Here is a 26,797-nt window from a genome sequence, read left to right as displayed (position 1 = left end):
GAACAAAAATTATTATAGACTTATGGAAGACTAAAAGCAAGGCAACTGTCAAATTCAATTATGGTGCTCATGGGCGGATCAAACATACAGGACAATAATCCTTATTACCAATACCAAACAGAGATTAAAATTATGCCTTTATAATGAATTCAGGAAGAGCTTGTAGTAGAAGTAAACAAATCAACCTAACATTTGGCGTTATAATTGTCTGCTTGGCGCTAGGATGTAGAAAACAGCGCCAATCAGATAAGCGAAATGTTCATAAGTAGAATCTCCAATCCAGCAGGTAATTGATGAAAATGGCAATGGTGGATGGCAGGAACCCTCTTTGTTTACTTCCTCTATCACTTCTCCCCTACAATTTCAAACTTTCCAGAAGAAACCTTTTGCCCTTCTTTTTAAACGTGACTAAGCATGCATGAAATACACCGCCAGCTCAGCCAAATTCCAGCCGAGGATTGCAGTTTCGTGCTTATTAGCAATTATCAGCCCGGCATAGGAGTGACTGAGCTGAAGATGGAAAACCTCTTAAGGAAGCCTAGAGTGCCAAACAAACTGGTAGCTAATATAGAATTAGCACTGACCAGATGAGTGACCAAAATGGTCACTCGTCTGGTCAGTGCTAAGAGTGACCAAATCGGTCACTTTTCTGGTCAGTGCTAATTTTATATTAGTTACCAGTTTGTTTGGCACTCTAGGCTTCCTTAAGAGGTTTTCCCTCTTCAGCTCAGTCACTCCTATGCCAGGCTGATGGTTGCTAATAAGCACAAAACTGCAGTCCTCGGCTGGAATCGACTGAGCTGGCGTTGTATTTCATGTATTTCTGCCTTAGCCCTGGTTATAGGGCGGTAACTTACTGAATGATTAAGCATGATCTAAAACGGTGTTTTAGTTTTTAAAGATATGCTTTTTAAAATGAATATTCATAAAACTACTATAAAGAAACAAAATCTCAGTAGCTCATACCATACATTAGTATTACATTTCAGTTTTTTTTTATTCCTATGAATAAAACATTTTCACATTTATAATTAAAAAAAATAATTAAGTAAATAAAAAAGGAAAAAGAGATATAGTGGAGCCCCCAAAACCTGACCTGATGTGGACTAAACAGTGGGAAAGTTTGAAAATTCTTACTTAAAGTGGAACCCAAACCAAGAGGAGAGGATCAACAGAAATGCCCTTGTTTGAATTTGAGGTCACGGTGTGGGAGCCTTTTGCTCTACTAACTACTTAACTTGGTGACTCGATAATTTAGTAGAAGATGTATTTCACTAATAGAATTTCTTAGAGTGGTCATTCTATAATTACTTTTAAAAATGTCCATAACAACGTTTTATTGTATAAAAACATAAAATCCTCAACAATAAGAAGGTCAATATTTCCATCAGTTTTAAATAACTATTGTCAACCTCCTCCTGTCAAGGCAATAACTGTAATAGACATATCAATTGTTACACAAAATACCCTACAAAGACTCCAAACAAGTTAGATCCTCACTTCATTGCATGAACTTTAAGAACACTGAATCAACTAAATTTTGAAGATTTAAAGAAACAATATTCAAGTCTGATGTTTCGGTTCAGTAATGCACATATCTCATGAGATATTATTTTAAGTTATTATTTATATATTAACAAAACACAACTGTGTGGGGAAAGTGTAACTGGAAATTGAAGCAGAATGAGGATAAAATAATATACTAGAAAAACATAAATCAAGAGGGGACAGAAAATACACTGTAAGTAAAAAGAACATACTAAAAGCACTAATATGGAAACTTACATATACATGAACTAAGCAAAATGAAAAAAAAAACAACAATAACGCCAAAAACAGTATTAAAGTCAAACACAATAAAGCCAATATTTCCTGGAAGAATGTCTGCTGAATGTGATGGTTCAATTGATGATAAGCATGATGAAACTTGATAAACAAAAAAATTGCAAACAAAGAGGCTTGGCATTTAAATATTGATTCAATGCTTTAAATGCCAAGGATGAGCCCACGATATTTGTTTGAATTATGAGGAAGGAGATGAGAGACTTTGTTTCTGACTTCTTGCTTATAATAACTTTTTAATATATATATAGTCATGTAAGCAACATTATTTTGCAGTATTTTTTATAGTTTCCATTGTATTTTCTCCTTTTTTTCCTACATTTTGAAGAAACCTTTTGAATAAGCTTTCTTTTTCAATTGAAGTTAGGAGGCACTGGTATGACAGTTTTGCCCCACCTACCAGTCATTTTGTAAAAGCAGCAACAGAAAATCAATAAGAAGATAACTATATACATAAACGCTACCAATCTCAGAATATTGTTTCTCAAATTAATAAGGAAATACGCTGACTAAAGTTTGTCCTAGAAATATCTCTAAGAGTCTTTTAATTTTACTTCAAAGATGAATCGTGCAGTTAGGCCACACTTTTTTCTGTTTGCCATTGTTTAAAAGCAAGGTTTAATAAATCTAACCAAAAAAAAAAAAAAAAAAATCTCAAAAATCATTACATACTTACCACTAATGAATAAAGAATTGCAGAGGAAATCAAATTTGTTTTCATTGCACATGATGATCTCATATCAGCTATAGTACAAAGAAATTGGGTTATTCCACAGTATTGCGGAAATGACATTTGCAAACTTAGAATAACCATAACTCAGTAAAAAATTAAACAATATGGATGCATTTTCCTTTTTAAAATCAGAACACATTACCCTTCATAACCCAAATTATATTTAAGTGATAAAAATAATATAAACTTCTATTTTTTTTAAAAAATTGCAGCGTTGCGGACATGACAAAAAACCTTGCACTTAAATGTGTCCACACGCATTTGGCAAATACTTTTAATTTTATAAACAGATTAGAATTTCTCTTAAGCGACTAGTTCAGTGTATATTTATCTGACATTTTTTTTTTATTTTATGTAAGTATAAGGACTTTTCAAAGAATTACCAAATTAAAAGTAATCAGTGTGTTGCACATGTGACAAAAAGTTTACCTCTTGATTTTCTGTTTCCTATGACATTTTTCTTGGGCATACATCAATTGATACATTATATATTTCTACATATAACTTTAAATATTTTATAATTTGTAATGTATTGACTTGTTTTCATTTTGAATCACTTCCAGCATTTAAACTTTTTTATGAAATGACATCTTGATATTTTATAAGCAAACGAAAAAAATACAGATTTAGTTACATTACAATTTATTTATAATATCATTTATCTTTAAAGCAATTTTTGTTTCATGTGAAAATATACATACAGAGTGGTCATGTGAAGGATCACATAATGAAGTCGATTATTATGTAGTAACTGAAATTGTTTCATACTGAGGGATTTCCAATTACTTGAACTCGTTTTCTGCTATTAGTTTTAAATGATGCTTTTAGTGTCATGCTTTCCTTTTTAACTGAAATTTTTTGCCCAGTGCAATATTGGTCATAAAAGTACAGCAATCTATCATCTTTCTTCAAAAACGATGTTCATGCTGTGATGGTATTTTAGAAAATGATGCAGCCTAATAAATGCTTTGGGAACTTGAAAATTGAAAAGGAGCTTCAATTGAGAGTGATATTATTGGTTGAATAAATGCGTTATGGTTAGTCACGTTCCCAACTTGGTAGATATGACAAATTTAAATCAATTTAAAAAAATATATATAACAATGATAATTTTCTTTTTATCACATGGCTATAATATAGTAAATGATTGAAAAAAAAAACAATTTTGAAGAAAATGCACCAGTTAATTTCACGCTGTAACGAAGAGTTTAAAATTTTAAATTAAAAAGACAACATTTTCTTCTACAAGCACCTCATATTAAAACACAAAAGCTAAATATATAGTTTTTTAGTCATCCATTATATAGTTATAATATTTGCTCTAGTGTATTTTGTTTAATAAGAAGTATTAAATGTTATAATGCCCGAAAAAAATCTTCTGTTTGACATGTCCGCAACGTTGCAAACATGACCAATTTAAAAAAAATTTAAAAAAAGAAAAAAATACTAAATAGAAAAAATGATTTTTTTTTCATCACATGGCTATAACATACCAAATAGGTAGGAGAAATACAATTTTGAAGAAAATTTATTAAAATAATTGCAACACAGTAGTAACAATTAGAACATTTTTTATTGAAATAGTAACATTTTCTTCTAAATGCATCCCATATTAAAAACTAAATATGCAGTTTGCTTATTCATAAATTATGCAAATACAATATTTGTTTTAATATGTCATGTTTAATTAGAAAGATTAATTGTCATGGCCAAAAAAAAAAAAAAAAAAAACTTTTGTTTGTCATGTCTGCAACTTTTAAACTCGAAATTTGTTTCATTTATTTGACAAAAAAAATTTCATATTCATAAACTATATTTAATTACCTTTAACTTAATGTATAATACCATTGCTTTTTTATGAAATTTTGTTTTCAGCATATCAGACTACAAATACTGTGGCCTCACCCATTAGTAATTAGTTACATCAATAGAAGCAAAGCAAAACAATAGTTTGAACATTATTTTGCAAAATTGTACATTCAGCAATAGAATTCAAATTGATTTTAGTCTACTTAGTAGCAATTCAAAATTTTAAATTTAGGTACTATAAAATACTTTAATGTAGAAAAACAATGAAACATGAAATTAGTAAAGGATTAATATTTTAATCGATTTTATGCACATCTTTATGTGAAATGGAAATAACAATTACATTTTAATTTATAAACTGGAAATTAAAAAACAGAAAACAACAACAATTTAAGATATTTTGTTGGAAATTTATTTTATTTAGGATTTGTACAGTCTTAAGAAAATGAAAGGAGTTCTAAAATTGTCAAGGGCTTATAGTAAAACTATGCACACAACCAATTAGTAAATGAGAGCAATAGAGGGTGGGGAGAAGGAAATTGTTTTTTTTTTTGAATTTGCATTCAAAAAGTGTGGAGCATTACAGAGTGGTGTGGAGAGGCTCAACAAGAAGATCTGAATAGGAAGTTTTTTTTTGCATAATGCTTGCCATCATGCTTTGGTGGAGAGAGTATCGTCCTTTTACTGTGGAGGCATATTTTTCTAACAGTTGCTTGATTGGAATGGGTACTTAAACTGGCCTGCACCCTCGCCTGATTTAGCCCCCTGTCACTCTTTCCTGTGGGGTATCTGAAGTTGCGGGTTTATAACGATCATCCACGAACCCTGGAGGAACTGAAGCACCGCATCTGAGCTGAAGCTGCCGATATACCAGTTGACATGTTCCAAAGAGTTGACCAAAACTTCCTAGTTTGACTGAATCAGTGCATTGACAAGGGAGGGCAACACTTACAAGATAGTTTTCAAAACAGCGTAAAGCATAATCTCATATTATGTGTGACAGGAAAAAGATAATAAAGAATTTTAGGTAAGTAAAATTTCTTATTTCATTTTCAAAACAGGAAGTTCTTGTGTAAATAGAGTGCAAACAACAGAAATAAAACTAAGATTTAATTCTTTTAAAAGGAAACCTTAACAATTTGACTCATTCCAGCTAAGTCTACACTGATAAATGGTATTTTGAAGGAGGCAATAAACATGTTAAAAGGCATAAGTGAATATACTGTAATTTCCATTTAAAGGCACTGCTTAAAAAAATTAACCCTTATTTTTATATACATGAAAATTTACCATATTTATATTTTTTTTTTCTCTTGGGTTTTATTAAGTTCTGGATCATTTTTTACAACAAATTTAACATACAGCTTTACATAATATCCTTCATACTGTGTGTTGAACATTCTGAACTTCAATTAAAATTGCATATTTTTTTTTCTCTTGGGTTTTATTAAGTTCTGGATCATTTTTTACAACAAATTTAACATACAGCTTTACATAATATCCTTCATACTGTGTGTTGAACATTCTGAACTTCAATTAAAATTGCACCTCACTTTTGCTTTGTACACATGCTTCAATAGAATTCTACGTACATTTTAAAAAGAAGTAATGTTTAGAGTAAAATGTTTGCTAAAAAATAATTTTTTTTTTCTTTTGGATTTTAAAAGGAATCGCAAATATTTTTAAATTCTTTTAAACTTCATCTGCCAGTTTGTGGAACTTCAGAAATGGTTCATGAAAACCAGTGTGTATATTGACTGAATCCCATCACAAAGTATAGCTTTTTTTTTCAACTTACTAGCATAATTAACTACACATTTAAATTTAATTTATCATGTCCATTTTTTAATGGCTCTCTTTGCTATGGCCATTTATATGGATTTTTTGAGGACAAAAAAAAAGCTTTAATGAGGGATGCAACAGATATACAGTTAATATACTACATTCAGCATATGTGGCAGATAACTGGATAGTTGGCAAAACTGGGTGTGGCAATTCTCTAGCAGTACACCTTTTTTGAGTTATATTACTGAGAAATACAATAAAATATGCAATATGTAATATGAAACAATATACAAAAAGCAAAATAAAATAAGTTGAAAAAAAAGTTTAAAGAAGAGATTACATGTATGTTTACTGCTTTCATAATAGGGTCTTGCATTGTAAAGATTAAAAAAATTGAATAATATGTTATGCACTTTTGTTTTATAAAACTCAAATTCTTGTATGAAAACAGTAATTTTTCAGCACTTTAGAAGAAATCAGTAGCACTTTTCTTTATATATCAACTCTGCTTTTGAAACAATCACTTGCAGTACACACTGCTGAATAACGGTATTTGTGGACTAATTTGGATGAAGTTGGGAAATTAGCTGAATTGATTTGCTAACAATTTAGTTGACAAGCTTTATTTATTTATTTTTTTAATATCTGGTTTCCTAACTCCCGGAAAAAAAAAATAATTCGCCAGCATGATAACAGTTATCTGTATCAACTTAAGTCATAGTGGTTCAATAACATTATAAAACTTATGAGTATGATTTTAAAATTAGTATAAGGCAGTATCAGCTGGGCTATTGTACACTCAAAATTACAATGAAAATTAAAGTTAATGGGAAAATTGAATAATAAAACGAAGTACCAACTATGACTAATTCATCTAAAAAAAAGAGGTTGCATATCTGGAACCCAGTATCCAGCAAAATTCATATCCATTACATTATGAATTCTAATTAAGAATATTAAAAATAGAATAGCAAATAAAGTTATTTTTAATATGATCTAACAGTAACAACTATTAGTTCACCAAACAGTGATACTTTTTCTTTTAGAATGACTAATTACATATTGTTGGATGTTGGTGATTGGATATTGGTGATTCAGGGGGTCTGTCCAGGATTTTTCACAGGGTCCGTTTTTTTGTGAAAAATCAAATAATTTTGTGAAAAATTTATTAATTTTGTGAAAAATCAAATAATTTCGCAAAAAAAAAAAATTTTTTTTTTTGTTAAAATGAAATTTTAGAATGTAGAGATGGCACAAACTGCATCAATTAAACTTAAAGTTGAGTGTTTGCCTCTTCTATGTCGAGAAAATCATTCTGGAGTGGTCTGATATTTGGCGGGGGGGGGGGGGGGGACATCGCTCTCTCAAGTATCAATATTTATATACCATTCTACATTATGTTAAATTATACTAGAAATATTTCGGTACAGTATTTAAAATAATTGTAACAAAAAATAAATTAATAAAATAAAATTCAGAATAGGGTTCAGCATTTAACTTTTTGAACCAAGACACTCTTAAAAAGCACAGAATTTCGTTTAAAACTTATAAATTCCGTGATTTTAACAAAAATAAAAAGATATTTTAATTGTTTACCTCTTAACAAAGCGTAACAATCATCAAAAATTCTAAAAATCGGATTCCCGTAGCGGATGCAAAGAGATCGCAATTCTCAAGGTGAAGGCATCAAAAGTATAAAAACGGCTTGTGAAAGAAATATTTTTGATAAAATTATTTTAAAATTGCATTTTAGAGTCCTATGATAAACATTTCATTAATATCTGTGGACACAGTTGAAGCAAAAAAAAAAATAAAATAAATAAATAAATAAATAAATAAATAAATAAAATAAACCATCTATTCAGCATTTTAATTTTTGACTTAATAACAGAAAATGGAATTTTGCTTTAAAAACTTGAAATGAGAGTTCTAACAGAAATAAAAAGACCTTTTCATTTATTTTCATCCTAATAAAGCGAAGTTAGCTTGAAAAAAGAACAAAATATGATTTTCATATCGGATGTTAAAAGATTGCATTTTAAAATGTAGACATCTAAAGAAAAAAGAAACGGTAATTAAAAGAGTTTATTTAAAGTTAATCATCCTTGTTAGCATCGAAAAATCAAAACCCATATAATTTTCTCCCAAAATAACAATTAAACATCGCACCGCACCGTAAAAACGCAAATATTGACAAGCTGGCAAAATGATGAGAATATTTTCTAATCAAGTCATTATAAAGGTTCAACGCCAGACGCTAAGTGGTGATATTTTTTGAAGTTGGTAACCCTATCTGAAGCGATCATATTTTTTCCTTACCCTTACTATCCCTTTGCAGTTCTAAGTTCATTTCGCAGATATTATTATTGTTTATTAAATCATGAGTGGAGAAAAGTGCTTACCAATGACTTTTCAAAAAAGTTTACAAAAACACCGCTGCTAATTAGCTGTGATAAAACAAACAACCATTATATTTATTTGGCAGTAGCAATTATTTATCGCTTGAAAGAGCATCGCAAGAGTGCCTTTTTTTTTTTTTTTTTCAAAATTAGCCGATTTTGTATAATCTGATCCCTCTAATTTGACTTTAAAAAAGGTTAAAAAAATTAGCGGTTTATACACAGAAATATGCGTTATTTTACTTTCAGATTTGCTCTTTCAATAAACAATTTGTGAAAGATCCGATCTTGTTTATCAGAATTTTGTGAAGGGTCCGTTTTGTTTGATCGGGATTTTGTGAAAGGTCCGTTTTGGTTGATCGGATTTTTGTGAAGGGTCCGTTTTGGTTGATCGGATTTTTGTGAAGGGTCCGTTAACGGACCCAAATATCCTCTGGCCAGACCCCTGTGATTTAAAATGCTCTTGGCTGGTAAGTTTTCAGAAATTCCCAAGAAATTGTGATTTAAAATGACATTAAAGAAGTTAATTGCTTATAAACTTTTAAATAATAAAAATGTATTAAAAAACTACATTTGAAATAAGCCCCTTAAGATTCATCACTTATAAGGAACTGGCTAATATACAACCCACAAGACTTGATATATTTTTACATTTTAGTAATAATTAACAATAATTTTTTTTTAATATAAATTGCCACATATTGCTACTTTATTACTACCTATGGAAAGTTTGGTAAAGTTTACTGGAAAATTCTGAATGTTATGAGCTAACAACTTGAAAAGGAAATTGATATTTTTAAAAGACATGCTTAAACCCTTGCAACTATAAGTAAAATTTTTTATGATAATCTTAAAAAATAATTGAACATAACAAGTAAAACTATTTGTGAAATTGACAGCTTGTTCCTAGCCTTTTTTAATGCAGAATGATCAGAAACCTTTCTGAGTCTTGAATTAGTCATAAGTCTCTTAACCTTTTGAGGAACAGCGCACAGAAAACGAAGTGCAGCCACGGGAACCGAGCATTTCGAAATGGAATGCCGCCATCGGCCGTGCATTTACAGCAGTTAAGCCTAACTTTACAAAAATATTCATATAAAATCAGTGTCTCAAAATAATGACTTCAAATTTTTAAGTTGCGTAAACAATGTACTACTGATCACTAGTTATTAATATAAAAAATACGACATTATTAGAAGGGAGTGAAATAAGTAGAATTCTAAAATTTTAACTATGCGCACAAAACTAAATGATATGCACACAAAAACAAAGTTAGACATTGTGAGTGTGGAATCAAAGAAAAAGAAATGTAGCTATATTAATCTGTACGTTATTTAATTTTAATTAAAAGAACTTAGGTCAATGAATTTAAACTAGGTAAATTCCCACGTGACAAGTCTCAAAACCGCTTCATAGCCGCACTCGAAAACATTCCACTTAACTCACTTTGCTAATCATTTTTACTGCAGTTTTCCAGTCTTCAAATGAAAAAGAATAGATTAAAAAGAACAAAATTAAAAAGGATTTAAAAAAAATCATGAACTTCAATGCCCCTTTAAGTCATTCGTGTACTTTCATTGAGCGGCAGAATTCCAATAGTCTAGAACACACAAGCAAAAATATTCTAACTATCCTCCCTTTCCCCATAATTTATTCAGCTAGATGTATATCTCTTTCAATTACTCATAACAAAAAAAGAAGCAAAGATATAAACAAGAGCAGTTGAGACCTAAAAATCATATGCACAGAGCAATGAGTCACTGTTTGTTTACATTAATAAATCTATCCTAATGAAAGGCCCAAATAAGACACTGATGCCTGTACATGAAGGTCGAATACCTTCTATTCTGCTTTAGGTTTGTCTTCCACTGTCAAGTTCAAGATTTTATTTAATATTCAAGGAACAGCACCAGTTTATTCTCTAAATAGCATCTTCAAAAAACATCCCTTCCACATTTTTGTCCAACCTAAGTATTTATTCTCTTAGTTAGAAAAAAAAATCAAAAAGGAAAAAAAGCAACTTTTTTGCATTTAAGTTCTTCAGTTTTATTGGCATGGACTTATTCCTTATCATGTTTTTCTATCATATAAGAATGTTTCTGCCATTAAGCTACTTAAGATCCTTTTAGCTGATGTGCCCATAAAAGGTGAAGTTAAATTAAGCAATTCAGTTATGGTCACATATGGCCATAATTGGTTTATTTTTGCCATCCTTCCTCAAGTTATTCAGAATTGCTAATGAAACAGAAGCTAAATTTGGTAGTTGATAAATAAAAATGCAGGAGCACAATAGTTCTATTTCATTTATTTTTGTCGTTTAGAGAAACTTTTTAAAAGCGATTTGTCTGTTATCCTTTTTTTAATTTCAACGCTGCTCAAATTGGCAAGTTGCAATTTGATTATATCGTAAGAAAAATAATTGTTTCAGTATTCTTAAATATCAGATTTTCGTATGCTCATCACTAAGCGAATGCAACCGTAACTACTAAAACCAGTGTATTCAAATTTATATCAATATTATATACAGTAGAGAACCAATTATCTGGGAAGTTCGGGACCATCGCTATCACGGATATCTGAATTTCCCGGTTTTCTGGATCGCTAAAAATCTCTGTAAGCCAATTGTTTATAAAACTTAAATTACTATAATAAATAGTAATACATATTAAAATAAGAAGAAAACAGTTCAAAAATGATTATAAATACTATCAGACATATTAAAAACTACTAGTGAAAGAATAATTTAAACACCAAAAAACTTCAAGTTATTCATAAGACCTGAGACCCTCACATTCTCTCTCTCAATCTGAAAAAGAAAAAACACACCACTTTTCGATGCTTTAAAACGAAAAAAAATGAAGGGGAGGGCTAGAAACAAGTTTTTGAACGTAAATGTGTGATTTTCCTGCTATAGTGTATGAAAGAATGTTTTCATGAACGCGTTTTTTTTTTTCTAATTTTATAAAGTTTTTGTGTTTGCGATTACTATGGTTATTGATTACTATTGTTTTTTGCAATATCAATAGGAATTTGATTTATGAGTTCTTGCAGCCTTATTACAGCCTTGCTTTTAACGATTTCTAGATTTCACCATCAACCAACTATCCAGAAAATTCGCAAATCTGGTTTTCGACGTTTCCAGCAATTTTGCGGCGTCACTTAAGCCCTAAACGGCTTTAATTTTAAAGGCCGTTCAATAAAATATTGCATTAGAATGCGACAATATTTATTTCTTTAGTTTTCAGTTGAAGTAAAACACGAAAATTTCCGACTTACGAGTGTACTTCTTAATTCAAAAAAATATGTCAGAAATTTTGCCCCGCGTAAAGGATAACCCTTTGAAGTTTGTTTCTGTAAACATTTTTTGGTATTATTAAGAAACAGTTCATATTCTTTTAGATATTTCAAAAAAAAAATGCTTAATTTTTCAAAAATTGCCGAAAATGCGTATTTTTTAAAAAATGGTGGGAAAATCGGCAAAAAGTTGCCGGTTTTCTGGTTTCCCGGTTTTTTGGTCCCCGGATAAAAGGTTCTGCACTGTATATATATATATATCATTGTTGCAAACTAATGAAAAGCCATAAAAGTTTAATTTCAAACTTGTAACACTGCGAGAGTTAGTTTTTTGCATGAACTAGAACTGCAACATCACAATTCAACAACAATCCAAATTTTAAAACAAAAAACCCTTAACCATGTCAATAGCTAGTCATTTACCCAATATAACAATGAATATCAAAAAAATATAACAATCTATAACCTTGTGTTTCACAGCATGCTCGAAAGGATCAGGCAAGGGTTAGTGAAAATCTGAAATCCGAATTTTGTGCCATACCAGGTAATAAGGTATTTGAATTGTCGACAAAATGTCAAATCAAGTTTCAAAAATCATAACTAAAAACAAAGTTTCATAAACTTCACAATTACAAAAAAAAAAAAAGGGAAAAAAACCATCTAAGTTCAATTTAGTTATTTATACCTTGGTGAGATAGTTCATCTGTAACTTTATTTAATTTTCTCTTTATTTTGGCATATTTGGCAAACTCATCAACCATACTAATGCCTCCAAGTTCAGCTTCTAAATCACACTTTTGCCGGCGTAAATTAGCTTCTATATCTGTTTCTCCCATGAAGATATGAAGAAACTACAAAACAAAACAAAAGAATATCATGAGTATAATGTAATACTTCATCAAATATGACATTCAGAAAAAATATGATGTGCTATTGCATAAAAAGTTTATGAGCAACAAATAAATCTAGTAACAGAACTTTCAAACTTTAAGAAATCCAACCCAGAAAAATTCCACAATGAGTATGAGTTATATTCAGTTCAAGACATTTGCTTGGTTGGATTTTCATTATTTTTTTACATTTACATAATTATTTTATTTATAAAAGAAAAATATCAGACATCTTTAGTTTCATAATGAGGACTTAAAGACTTCATTGCATTGAAATTTCTATATATATGGATGTTTCACTTGCCAAATGGACTAACTAGATAAAACAAAAAGTAGAGAATAGTTCTGAAGAAGATGGTGTTATCTATAGGAGTAAATAGGCCCTTGTGTTACATTTTCTGTCATCAAATGGTCAGAAATGTACTGAACCAAAACTTTGATATAAATTCACATGCTAAGCTTTGATAAAGCACTATTAAAGCAGAAATGAGGATTTTTTTTTAAAGTGGAGTAAATCAATTTTGCAATTGAGGCAATATGTGATAAGTTCTAACGAATTTATAAATATATATACCCACATAAATTGGGATCCATAAGCTATGTAGAGTCAGCCCCGCTGAAACGAATATCAACGGATTTAACACGCCTCATTTGATTGAGCGGGATGTACGATTATATGGGGAATACAAGAAACCCATCTTTTGAGGTATTTTATCTGATATTATATTCATTATTACTACAATAAATGATAAATGATTCTTCGTTTCTTGAATATTGACATGCATTTCACAAACATTAAAATATTTAATATTTTTATGTAAATTATATTTAAAAAAATACACATAGGTATTACCTAAATGAATACATAAAAATATTGTATTTACTTAGTTTCATATTTTCTGAAAGACCTCTTCCTCAGTTTTACCTGCGTTTTGGTTTACTCTTGAAACCTGAGTGTAAGAAATCCCAAATTCTTTTAATTCTTTTGCAATATCTGTCTGTCTTTTCTAATTTTTAATAGCTTCCAAAACTTTTGACTTAACAACGCATTTGCTTACATCATTCCTTTTAGCGTTGAATTTACCACACAATCAGTGCAAAACAATAGAGAAAAATCAACAATCAACCGATTCATGAAAAAGTTTTTCTTTATTCTCAGCTACAGAAACTCATCAAAAGTCCAACGAAGTCCAACAATGTCATTGATAAATATCTCTTTCAAGAACTAAAACTAATAAATAGCCCTGGGAACCAGTTTTCTATACAGAAAAAAGCCAACTTCCTTGAGGCATCAGAGGGGACGGGACCAGACAAGACCAGAGACAGAGAGAGCCAAGCAAAGAATCCCCTCTCACTGCACGTGATCCAATTCTTCCAACTCTTCTAATAACCAACCTCTGATGCATTTTACAGCCTTAGATAAGATTACAGCTAGACGCCAACTAAAATTATGGTTAGCTCCTTTTGTTCTTTGTTAAAAGTGACCTTTTGCAAGAAAGAGACTAAAAAATTGACTTGAAATAAAGAGTTTTGCTACAGAAACTTTGAATATGTATGTGATTAAGCGGGGTATCAATGAAAAAAATATTTCTTCTAGTAGGGAAATTTTAACATTTTTGCTACAGGATTTTTTTTTTTTTTTTGTTCTACAAATTTCTACTCCTATAAGCGGGGTTACCCGATTAAGTGGGGAAGACTGTATAGCTGATGATTATGTGGATATTTAAGGAAATCAATGCCAGAATTGCAGGAAATATGATACAGTGGAAAACGTTTAACATGAAGCTGAAAAGACCGAAATTTTTTTTATGTTAAACGAATTTTGTGTTAAAAGATTTATATGTAAGTGCACAATATACAGTCTGGATTGCTATACCAGTTTGAGTAAACCAATTTTTCATGTTAAGCTTTTTTGTGTTCAATATATTTCACTGTATGTGAGATTAATACAAGCATATCAGAGAAAAACCATAGAAAGTAAGGATATCAATTACTTTTATTATCCAGAAAACGAGTGAAAAAAATTGTGAAAATAAAGTTTATACTCGAAAGAATTGAGTGTAAAGATAATTTGGTGCTATAAAAGGTTCATTGATTGGTTCAATAAGGGGTGCCTTTAGTAGCAATGTATGCTGCATGACGTTTGCTCATAAGTGCTATGAGAATGTAAAAGAATTTCAGATACAAAGTCTTCCCACAAATACCAAGAGCTAGTTCAGTTTTTGATAGGAGTTTGCTGGGCACAGAAGGGTTGCATACCTGTCTCCCAAGGATTTCCTACAAATGCTTATTAGGATTAAGATCAGGAGAGTGGAAGGGATACTGCATGTGCTGTTTTTAATTTTTTAAGAAAGTCTTGGTTCAGGGTCAAACGAGCTACATTCAACCATTATATGAATTCATGACCAACAGCACCTCAAAAGTCACCTCAATACTTTTTATATAATTTTTAAAAGTTAAGATTTCACTTGCAGTAAATCTCAAAGAGATAGAATCTTAAGACCAAAAATATAAATATACTATTAAATAGGACAAGGATCAATTTAATTTTTTAAATCATTTCTATAAAAATAATTTGGAATGTTTTAAACAAGTTTGCCTTGGGATTTTTAAATTTTTGATTAAAAATATAGCAGTAGTATTGTCCTAAAATATGATGAGTATAAAATATATGGGAAACAATAAAGCAGCATTTCTTAACCTCTTTTGGGCTATCCGCAGGTAAAATTTTGTAAAAAAAGTATTCAGAAACCAGTGTTTTGTCCTTTTTTTTTTCCAAAGAAAAAAAACCTTCACTGAGCATTTTAGAACTTTTAAATAAGTTAACAACACATTTTATTAGTATCACTAGCCTGCGTGCCCGGCGTTGCACGGGCTACTTAAAAAATGAAAGAGCTGTTCAATTGATGTTTTTGTATTATTCTGACATCAGTTTCTAAAGCGCTAAGGAGTAAATAATTATGCGTAATGCAAGGTTTGCAAAACACCAGTAGAGCATATTTTTGGCAAAAACCTCTTTAACGTTAATCATATTTATCAATAATAGAAGTTATGAGTATTTTCAATTAGCACAAAAGATGAAAATATATGCATTCTCAACTATAATATGTGCTCACTTTAAACTGAATTAAATCTGATAGAATATATCTGAAATATTTATGTACAATTACAACCAGCTTTTTACATAAAATGACACTCACTTTTTTGTTGATTACGTGAAACTAAAGCACCAAGACTTATTAAATACCAATAAGCATTAATTTAATATCAAGCCATCAGATTCCAATTAAGCTTTGGTTAAAATCCTGAAAAACAATCTTTTTTGTTCAACTCTGTTTCACTTAAAGAAATCCAAACGATCTTAATTTAACGTGTTCTTTTAACGATACAAACTGTATTGCAAAAATCGAAACAGGAAGGAAAAAGAGATTTATTACAATTCGAAAACTCACCCATGTGACGGAAAAAAGTCCAACAAAATAAACATAATTAGTCACACATCCTAAATGTACCCAAATATGAGGCCGGTGAATGATAAACTTACACTTCAATCAATTAACATTACTAAAGAAACATTTTTCATATGCTGAAAAGAGTTAAGAACGTTGAATGTGAAAAAAAAGAAAGGACAGACGATAAATGTCCGAATAGAGCAACCAATTTTAAACTAATTAAAAATAAATTCTAGATGGAAACGTTGTTTTAAGATTTGGACAGCAGCCAAAAAAATCTCTTTTGACACAATTATTAGAATTTTATTTGCTCACCCATATGCAAAATGGCAACAGGAAAGAAATAAAAATTCCTGAATAGCGTTATGTTAATTAATGTTTTAATTAATATATCCGCTAATTAAAGTCGTACAATTATGAGATTGGTCCTATTGTTTTCTTTGGAAAATTTCGAATTGATCGGTATCTCGTTTGACTCCCGATGCGCAGTGGTTCTCGAGAAGATTGATCTTCAGACAGACAGACAGACGGACGCGAACAGATTTTAATATTATAGTGGATTTACTTACAACCATAATTAAATTGAAAGCAGTCATTGTTCTTATTATCTAAAAATAAACAAATAAAGAAGAAAATCAAACATTACAAGCAATAATTTAAAATCTAGTTTAATTTAAGTAAAAGTGAGACATAACAAGGAACAAATGTAAACCAACTCCAGTCTCCCCAACTTTCAACCACAAAATTGTGGGTTGGAATTTGGTGCAGTGGTGGAAGATGCTTGACTTAGATTTTATTTTTAATTTTGAGGCTTAATATCAAGATTTTTGTTCCAAACTTTTTGTATACAAGCCATCTTATTGATTTATATTACATACTTAAAAATTAAGAACGTGTGCAGTAGAAAAAATTAAACATAGCTAAATTGACTGCTTTCAACAAATAAAGATCATGCAACCTCCATTCTGGAAGAATAATCTTTCTTTGTTTCTTAACTGTTTATTTCGTACAAATAACTTTTCTCCCCCAAGCAATGAGCTATCACAATTATCGTAAAATAGTAATAATAAGAGCTTTTTATAAAATTAATTAATTAATATACATCTGGTTACATACCACTATTCAATACAGGAGACACAGACAACATTATGTGCAGAAGTGCTGTTTTTAAAACACCCATTTGCACAAGGTTTGATTAAATAGTTATTAAATAATGGGCTGGCATACCAGAAAATAGTTTTTTCGCAATTTTTCCCTGGTATACATTAAAATATTTAGACAAGTATGCAACTATCCAATTTGAAGAAAAAAAAATTTAAACTGATATTTTGATGTTATGCATACACTGGTGTTTGGTGATACACCAATGCATCACTCAGTAATAGTAAGTACAGTTTAACTTTGATTTAACCATTCCCTCAATTTAACGATACATTTCACTGGTCCGTGTTTGACTGCATAAAATATCTATGCTCCTCAATTAAAGGATATCACTGATTTAAATATAACTTTTTCCAGTTTCTTGACAATTGTTAAATTGAGGTTATACTGTAGTTTTATAGACACCATAACTTTGATTTAATGATACCCGATTTTACGATTTCCTCAATTTAATGATACATTTCACTGGTCCAGATTTAACTGCATTGAATGTATCAGGGGTCAGTCCAGGATTTTTCACAGGGTCCGTTTTTTGTGAAAAATAAAATAATTTCGCAAAAAAAAAATTTTTTTTTTGTTAAATCGAAATTTTAGAATTTAGAGCAGGCACAAACTACATCATTTAAACTTAAAGTAGAGTGTTTTCCTCTTCTATGTTGAGAATATCATTCTGGGGTGTTTTTCTAGTATTTAGCGGGGGGGGGGGGGCGGCATCGCTCCCTGAAGTAGCAATATTTATCTACCATTCTACATTATGTTAAATTACACTAGAAATATTTCTGTACAGCATTTAAAATAATTGTAACAAATAAATCAATAAATAAAATTCAGACGAGGGGGTTCAGCATTTAACTTTTTGACCCAAGACACTCTTAAAAAAGCACAGAATTTCGTTTAAAACATATAAATTCCGTGATTTTAACAAAAATAAAAAGATATTTTATTTGTTTACTTCTTAACAAAGCGTACTAAACATCAAAAATTAAAAAAATCGGAATCCCATAGCGGATGCAAAGAGATCGCAATTCTCAAAGTGAAGGCATCAAAGGTATAAAAACGGCTTGTAAAAGAAATATTTTTGATAAAATTATTTTTAAATTGCATTTTAGAGTCCTATGATAAACATATCATTAATATCTGTGGACACAGCTAAAGCAAAAATAAAATTAAACCATTGATTCAGCATTTTAATTTTTGACTCATAAAAGAAAACGGAATTTCGCTTTAAAAACTTGAAGTGCTAAAAACTGAAGTGTTCTAACAAAAATATACTTTTCATTTATTTGCATCCTAATAAAACAAAGCTTGAAAAAAGAACAAAATATGATTCTTATATCGGATGTTAAAAGATTGTATCTTTCAAAATGTAGACATCTAAAGAAAAAAAAAAGGGCAAGTAAAACAGTTTATTTAAAGCTAATCATCCTTGTTAACATCGAAAAATCAAACCCATATAATTTTCTCCCAAAATAACAGTTGAACATCGCACTGCACCATAAAAACGCAAATATTGACAAGCTGGTAAAATGATGAGAATATTTTCTAATCAAGTCATTATAAAGGTTTAACGCCAGACACTAAATGGCGATAATTTTAAAGTTGGTAATCCTATCTGAAGCGATCACATTTTTTCCCCTCCCTTACTATCCCTTTGCAGTTCTAAGTTGATTTCGCTGATATATATTATTATTGTTTATTAAATCATCAGCGGGGGCTGCTAATTAGCTGTGATAAAACAAACAAAATTATTTGAAACCAAACATTTCTAGCTGTTAATTTCTTTCCAAGAAGCAAACAACAAGCATTATATTTATTTGGCAGTAGCAATTTATCGCTTGCAGGAGCATCACAAAAGTGCCGATTTTTTTTCTTTGCAAAATTAGCAGATTTTGTATAAGCTGATCCCTCTAATTTGACTTTAAAAAAGGTTCCAAAAACTATCCGTTTAATATGCGTTATTTTGATTTCAGATTTGTTCCGTCAAAAAACAATTTGTGAAAGATCCATTCTTGTTTATCAGAATTTTGTGAAGGGTCTGTTTTGGTTGATCGGGATTTTGTGAAAGGTCCGTTTTGTTTGATCGGGATTTTGTGAAAGGTCCGTTTTGGTTGATCGGATTTTTGTGAAGGGTCCATTAACAGACCCAAATATCCTCTGGCCAGACCCCTGTGTATACTAAACTTTCAGTCTATAAATCTCTTATCAGACCTGTACTCGCATACTCCTCAGAAACCTGAACATTGACACAAAACAATGAAAATGCCCTTGGTGTGTTTGAATGCCACATTTTAAGGTGCACCTTTGAAGGAAAGGAGATTGATGGAATTTGGCACAGGCGCTCTAATTTAGAGCTGTGTGATGCTTTTAAAGAACCTGATATGGTCAAATTCATAAAAATCCAAAGATTCAAATGGGCAGGTCACGTTATAAGATTAAATAAAGAACAATAAAAAAAAAATTTTTTTTGGCTAAACCTACAGGGGTTAGAACAAGGGGTCGATCTAACCTCAGATGGGTTGATTGCGTTGAAAAGGATTTGTCAACCATAAGAGTAAAAAATTGGCAAGCCATGGCCAAAAAGAGAGAGGTGTGGAAAAAAATTGTTGAGAAGGTCAGGGCCCACCCAGGGCTGTCATGTCACTGAGGAAGGAAGGAATATGCTCCTTGATTCAACAATATCCTTGATTTAACGATAACTTTTTTCAGTCTCCTGACAATCTTCAAATTGGGGTTATACTGTACATTATTATTTTTGAATGAACTTGGTTTTGAGTAATTCTCAATTAAAAGCAGGTCAATGAACCTTAACTGTGCAAAAAAAAAAAAAAGTTTTGTTGTTGCTACTAATCTCCTATGAAAAAGCAATGACAGATTAAATTAACCCTCTCCCTGCATAGTTTAAAAATCAAAATAGGTTCAAAAAATACATATTTTTTATATATATTTCAAATCTACATATATTTTAGAGTTAAAATAGAAAAAAAACTCTTAGTATTTTTCAGCTAGACATCTTTGAGCTTTAATCAGTGCACGCAGAATGCTACAAAAAATTCATATGCTTGTATATTTTGTAGAAATGTGGACAACTAATGCCATCTGTTAGCCCACATCTTAATAAAGCGGGATGCACAGTTAAATATACAATAAAATTGCATCCCCATGGAAATTGCATACTATGCAAGTTTAGCTGCTTTGCTTCTATGTTGTCTGGAAATCACGGGATGCACAGCAAGAGAGATAAAGCAGTTAAAAACATTATTTCACTACAATAACAAGTAACATTCACAATTTTAAAAAGTTCAGATCTAGTTCTTGGAGCCTTTCTTTTTCAACAGTTTAGTTTTTACTTAAAAAGTACATTATCTTACTTAAAACAGAAACATATTAAATAACATTTTTTCAAATAAATTCAATTAATTCATATGTAATGCAAGAACTCTCTAGCAAAATTTCCATCAAAGATTAGGGAATAACTTGCTAAGCATTTCTGTCAGGGATGAACAGGTAACTATTAAGCAGGTTGTCTTCTAAGAACAATTAGACCATAGGAAGAAGATTGGTACATTGTTATAATAAAAGTGACAGAAGTGCATAATTTTAAGTAATGAAGATTAATAAATTACAATAAACTGAGTTTGACAAATCCAAGGTAATACAAAAAAAAAATCCTTGCCAACTATCCTATCAAAACAAAAAAATTTCAGATACCATGTTCACTTGAATATTGGCATCTTTAGTATTTTCTTGCCTCCTAACAAGACTTACAATATATTTTTACAATTTGGTCCTTCTTAAAATTGAGCATTATTGAACCATGGCAAAACTTTGAATGTGATAAAATACAAATTTAGTAATAGAATCTAGTTGAAATTAGTGCTTAAAATAATATGAGTTAGAATAAAATTAACTGGTATGATTTCAAATCAGATCAAATTACACTTATACTATGTCAAAGGAGGAGTATACAGTCATTGACAGGTCTGAGTCTTTAATTTAGTTAAATGAAGCATCCAGAGAAAAAACGCATTAAAATAAATTTATTGAAAAAGAAATGAAAATCTAAATTGACTCCGCTTTGTTTCAGATGCATAATTTTTTTCATTTGAATTTTATAAACGTACAAATATTAATCTGCACAAAAAATAAAAGTCACTTTTACATCTAATCCAAGGAATGGTTAGGTGTCTTTTCTTTGTTTACAACTTATGTACTTATATAGAAAAGATATTACCATTTGAATGAAAACTGGGACAAAAGCTCCAGAAATTCCCAAGGCTGTTGCCATCCAAAACAAAGTAGTATCAAACGTCAGAGTCATAACTGAATTTGATCTGAAAATGAAGTACATTAATAAATAACAAATTAGAAGAAAAATATTAAGGGACAGATTAGGAGGCACTCAAGAAATATTATACAGCATATTTACTCATGTACATTATTTTACATGTAAAAGCTGTGTTAAAAAAGTAATGAGACTTTTTTAACCAAAACTTATTACAGTAGATCTTCGTTTTATGCGGGTTTATTTTACGCAGTTTTGATTATATGCGGTTTAAGATTTGACAGCTTTATTTTATTCTACGCGGATGAGTTTTGGTTTTACGCGGATGCGGCAATGCAAACAGATGAAAATTTCCCCTCTTTCGAAATCCAAACTCCTAAAGATTGCAGATTACGCGTAATTAACTGCATTTTGGCGTGGGAAAAAAAATTGAGCTTGGGCAACAGGAGACGTTTTATGCAATTAGTTCCACAGCTCTTTCCAGAAGTAAAGTTATAAAATACACAGTTCAGAGCTCACTGGAAGAAGAGCTTTCAGGAGTGACAAAGGAGGCCAAAATCCTATGAGGATACTGACGTCGGCGACGCACAACCAAAAACGTTCACATTGAAAATTTTAAACCATTCTTAGACAATAGAAATGATCTTTCTGATTTGTTAGTGAAGGAAGATTCTATCATGGAAATAACGCAAGTGATCATGGATGTGATAATGCCCTGTAAAGAATTCCAGAGAAAAATTCTTAATGACTGCCAAAAGACTATCATAGCAGCTCCTCTTTATAAACAGAACACAAAATTAAATTATGCATGTTGTGCATAAAAATTGATATAAGTACACATTAAACTTATTATACAACTAGGGGGCTATCGCCCCCTGCTCGCTAACGCTCGCCAACCCCCGGAACTGCTTACGCAGTTCCTTCGGATCGCTTCGCGATCCGAGCTCGCTACGCTCGCTCACTGGTCACCAAATATTGGTCTAGCTTTATCTGTATTAAAAAAAAAGGTAGTTTTTTCTTTTCTTAATATGAATATCATACATAACACTTATGATTTTCATACATTTAAAAGGGAACAATTACTTTGACATGCAACTCGTGCATTGGATTATTATAAAGCAAAAGTTTGCAATTCCATTATCTTTTGAGAAAAGCATGCAAAGGAACATTTTTGTACTAAAATTTACAAACATAATATAATATTTCTTTCCTACATTTACTGAAGGGGCTAAGGGGCACAAATTTACACCGTCTTCAAATTGGGAGAATTTTGCAAGTGTTTCCGAATACATTTACGGACTAATCATACACTTTACTGGAGAAAAAGGGTTGGCCTAAGACTAATAAAAAAACTGGAGAAAAATATTATTGTAGCAAAAAAAAAAAAAATTAATGATTATTATATAACACTAATATTTGTCATACCTCGGATACCATTTATTTCATTCGATAGCAATATGCCTTTTAAATTCAAACGTAAACAATTTCCTGTTAGATTAGCCTTCCTAATGACTATAAATAACGCAGAGGGTCAAAATGATTTTGTGAAAACATATTAACAGTAAAATCAGGTTTCCTGATTCAATTTGTTGCTTTATTTTGCCACTGTGACTCAGTTCTTAACATCAATGCCATTGCAAAAGTATGTGAAATGTTTCGCTCTTCAGGTCTTCACAATTCAATTTGTTGCTTTACTTTGTCATTGTTGTTCAGTTCTTAACTTCAATGCATTGCAAAACTAAGTGACATGTTTTGCAATGAGAATTGTCCAATAAATTCATTTAGTCTATGTGGAATAACATAATACAGTGAAGCACTGTTTATATGTTTCTCTTCTATTCGTTTTTTAAATTGTCCCTGGAGGGTCTAATATACATTTTCTTTACCAATGATACATTTTTTTCTTTTGTACGCTTTATTCATAGTCCCTTCAAAAATGTATAAGCAGTGCTTCACTGTATATAAAAAAATGTGGCTGGAAAAAAAAATTCAGTATTTACAGGTTGCAGTTAGTTAAGCTTGACCACGAAAAGAAAGCGGATGACCTTGAAGGGAAACATTTGTAATAGGTAGAATCTTCCAGAAAGCACCAAATAGTAAGAGGCATAGTCTCGCTAATCCTATCTATTCCAAAATAATAACAAACAACCTATTATAAATGATGTTTTTGCATTAACTTGCCACCTTCTTTTCGTGGTAAGCTGTAGCAGGGCTGTGGAGTCCGACAGGTTTTATGGGAAAGGAGTCGGAGTCGAAGGTCTAAAATTTCAAGAGACGGAGTCAGTAATTTTCTCTCAAAATTCGCAGCTCTCCCAATATTTCAGGAGTCACTCCGGAGTCGGACTATTTTTGTGCAAAGGAGTCGTAGTCTCTAAAAATCCTGTAGTCGGAGTGGGACATTTTTCCTCTGACTCTGCAGCCCTCGTAAGTAGGGAACTTCATTTTTTGTAAGCACTATGGTTAAGGGAAAAACCTTTCGACATCAACATTAACTTTGCAAAGGATTTTTAAAAAAAAGAAGAAACTCATAATACTTCTCTGCATACATGATAGAAAATTTCTGGGTTTTCAGATACACTATGATTCTTGAATGCCTTACATATGACACGTCTGTGACTGAAAAGTGGTTTTGTCAAATCTAAAAAAAATTTATCAAAAGTTTGACTCTGTGTATTATTTATAGTTATTAGGAAGGCTAATCTAACAGGAACTTGTTCACGTTTGAATTTAAAAGGCACGTTACTATCGGATAAAATAAGTAGTATTCGAGGATAAGTATCAGTGTTATTATTAGCATTTTTTTAAATAAAATAATATTTTTCTCCAGTTTCAATACTATCACTGTCATTTCAACTCTTTTCTCCAGTAAAGTGCATGATTATACCGGAAATATGTTTGAAAACACTTACAGAACTCACTGGATTTGCAATTCGCGGTTCACGGCGTGCGTTTGCCCGCCTAATCCTATCGGCAGCATTTCTTACCGATCAGAGTTTAAATCTTTCATCTAAATACTCCCAAGCACACTGCTCTTTTCTTTGTTAATTATATTCAAGTGATCGAAAACACTCATTCAAAAACCAAAATTCTAACGCTAGCAGCGAGTCTGCAGCACTTGTAAACAACGATCGCAAACAAAGCGGATCGTTGCCAACGGAGAGAAAGAAATAACGACTCGTTTTGCGCCACGCATAATCGTTTTATATATATAGATTAGTCATCACAGAATGAAGTAGGTATTTTGTTATTTACAGCACCAAACCGCTATTTTAACACTAGTTTTAGGTCTCAATTTACGCGGTTTCGATTTAGGCGTCATTTCCGTGGATTGTAACCCCCCGGGTAAAACGAGGGTCTACTGTATTTTCAAGCAGCAATATTGTACCCTTCAAAGTAGTGCCCTTAGGCAGCTATACACGACCGGCCCAGTCATTGTTCCCATTCTTGGTAGCAGCACTGAAAAGCTTTGAACTGAAAGCATTTTATATGTAGGTCCAATTCTTTTGGATACTTTAAAGTCCCAAAATAATGTCCTTTTTATAAGACACTTAAATTTTATAATAAGATATTTTTCAATTTCAGGGAAGGAAAAAGTGACAAGGACTCCGATCAGGTGAAAAGAGAGACTAGAGAATAACAGGAATGATTTTTGAGGACAAAATATCCTTAATTCAAAAGGCCGTGCGACATGTAAGTGCAAATTTTTTGTTGAAATCTGATGTATGGGAAAAATGATTAAGTTTAATTGGTCACACATCATTTGCATTGTTATATGGCAGTCTACTTCATAAGAGCCCATACAGGTTTTACTTTTCACCAGTTTTTTGAAGTGGAAGGTCTTCCTGAGCAAGGAAGTTTCATCTTTGTGTACTCTTGAACTGCCAAAGATGATTTGTATAAGCATGCTCATGATAAAGAAAGTTCCCTATAGTCCTGTTTAAACCATTCAAAAGTCACACTCACGGGTTCCTCAAGTTTAACACAAAACTTGATGGTATAACATTGCTCTACATTTTACAGTTCCATTTTCCAAACACAACTTAACTGATAAAACTCTCAAAATTACAGGGCTAAAAATTTAACTTGTTCCAGAAGGGATAAACATACCTGTCAAGACAAGCAGAAAAACAGCATTGCCAATTTTCAGTGTTGTTGGTCTAATTACTTTTGTGTACTACATACACCTTGTATGTCTGCAGAGTCACTGAAAATGTTTGAAATACACTGAATTTTATTTACATACTGGAGTTTTAATTGAAATACTGGAAAAACACAAAAAATTCAGAAGTACCATTGAAGCAAACTGATGGGCAAAATAAATAGTAACAAAGTGGAATCAGCATTTTTTTAAAATGAAACTTTCTCAAACTAAGAAATATATCTAGAACGCCAAGAATTTTGTAAACCAAAATCCAACATACCTGCACAAAACATTTTTTTTTATCCCCCTATTTTTTTAGCATTAGGAGATAAATATCTAGCATTTTTAGCAAAAAAAAAGTTATGGTAATGAAAGACTTAGAGGCTATTTATACTTTAGATGCAAAGAACCCCTGGAAATATTAGCTCTTATTTTTCCCTTTAAGTTTAAATTACTGAACTAAAATTGGAGTTTATATGGATATGGGGCTCTTGCACTGTTTAGTTATTCGAAATTATGATCCGAATTACCATGTAAGTATCAAAACAAACCAGAAATGCTTACTTTCCGATACATCTTCCGTAATTAAATTATCCAAATTCTATGCAATAAGTTCTGAAACTTTCAGTTCGTTTTTCTTGAAAATGTAAACGTACATTTTCAATTCAAATGTTGGTGAAACGTTCACAAAAGCAATTCAAGACTCAGTACACCGGCAACATTGATCATGAAATGCACAGCATCGTAAATCAAACATTCTTAATTTTCAGAACAAACAATCGCATCATTTTTACACTTATTCCAGAACAAATCACAAAATATAAATACAAATTTCAAACAAATAATCCCCAAATTCAAATCAAAAACATACCCATTGCACGTTGTTATTACTTGTAGTTTTGTTCGTACACTACTAAGCCGTCAAGCATTGCGTTTCTGATTGGCGAGATGCGTGGTGTTTCTCCGAATGGATAAGCCAATGCAGCCAATCGGAGACAATCTTCATAAA

The 26,797-nt window shown here is 31.1% G+C and overlaps 1 protein-coding gene across 1 annotated transcript in view; it reads right to left on the bottom strand.

The window, feature by feature from the left end:
* The window catches only part of LOC129219102 (guided entry of tail-anchored proteins factor 1-like), a 27,774-nt gene extending 1,091 nt beyond the window's left edge, over positions 1-26,683 (bottom strand). Inside the window, exons 1-4 of the mRNA XM_054853422.1 lie at positions 26,660-26,683; positions 21,597-21,696; positions 12,548-12,713; positions 2,519-2,586 (exon numbers count right to left, since the gene is read on the bottom strand). Coding sequence (XP_054709397.1) covers positions 2,519-2,586; positions 12,548-12,713; positions 21,597-21,683 — 321 coding nt within the window. The 5' untranslated portion in view covers positions 21,684-21,696; positions 26,660-26,683. The remainder of the gene's footprint in view (positions 1-2,518; positions 2,587-12,547; positions 12,714-21,596; positions 21,697-26,659) is intronic.
* Between the last annotated feature and the right edge of the window lie 114 nt (positions 26,684-26,797).

This window comes from Uloborus diversus, chromosome 3 (assembly GCF_026930045.1).
Source record: "Uloborus diversus isolate 005 chromosome 3, Udiv.v.3.1, whole genome shotgun sequence".
Lineage (NCBI taxonomy): Eukaryota > Metazoa > Arthropoda > Arachnida > Araneae > Uloboridae > Uloborus > Uloborus diversus.
Note: the sequence above shows the minus strand (reverse complement) of the source record. Positions and strands in the feature narration are given on the sequence as shown.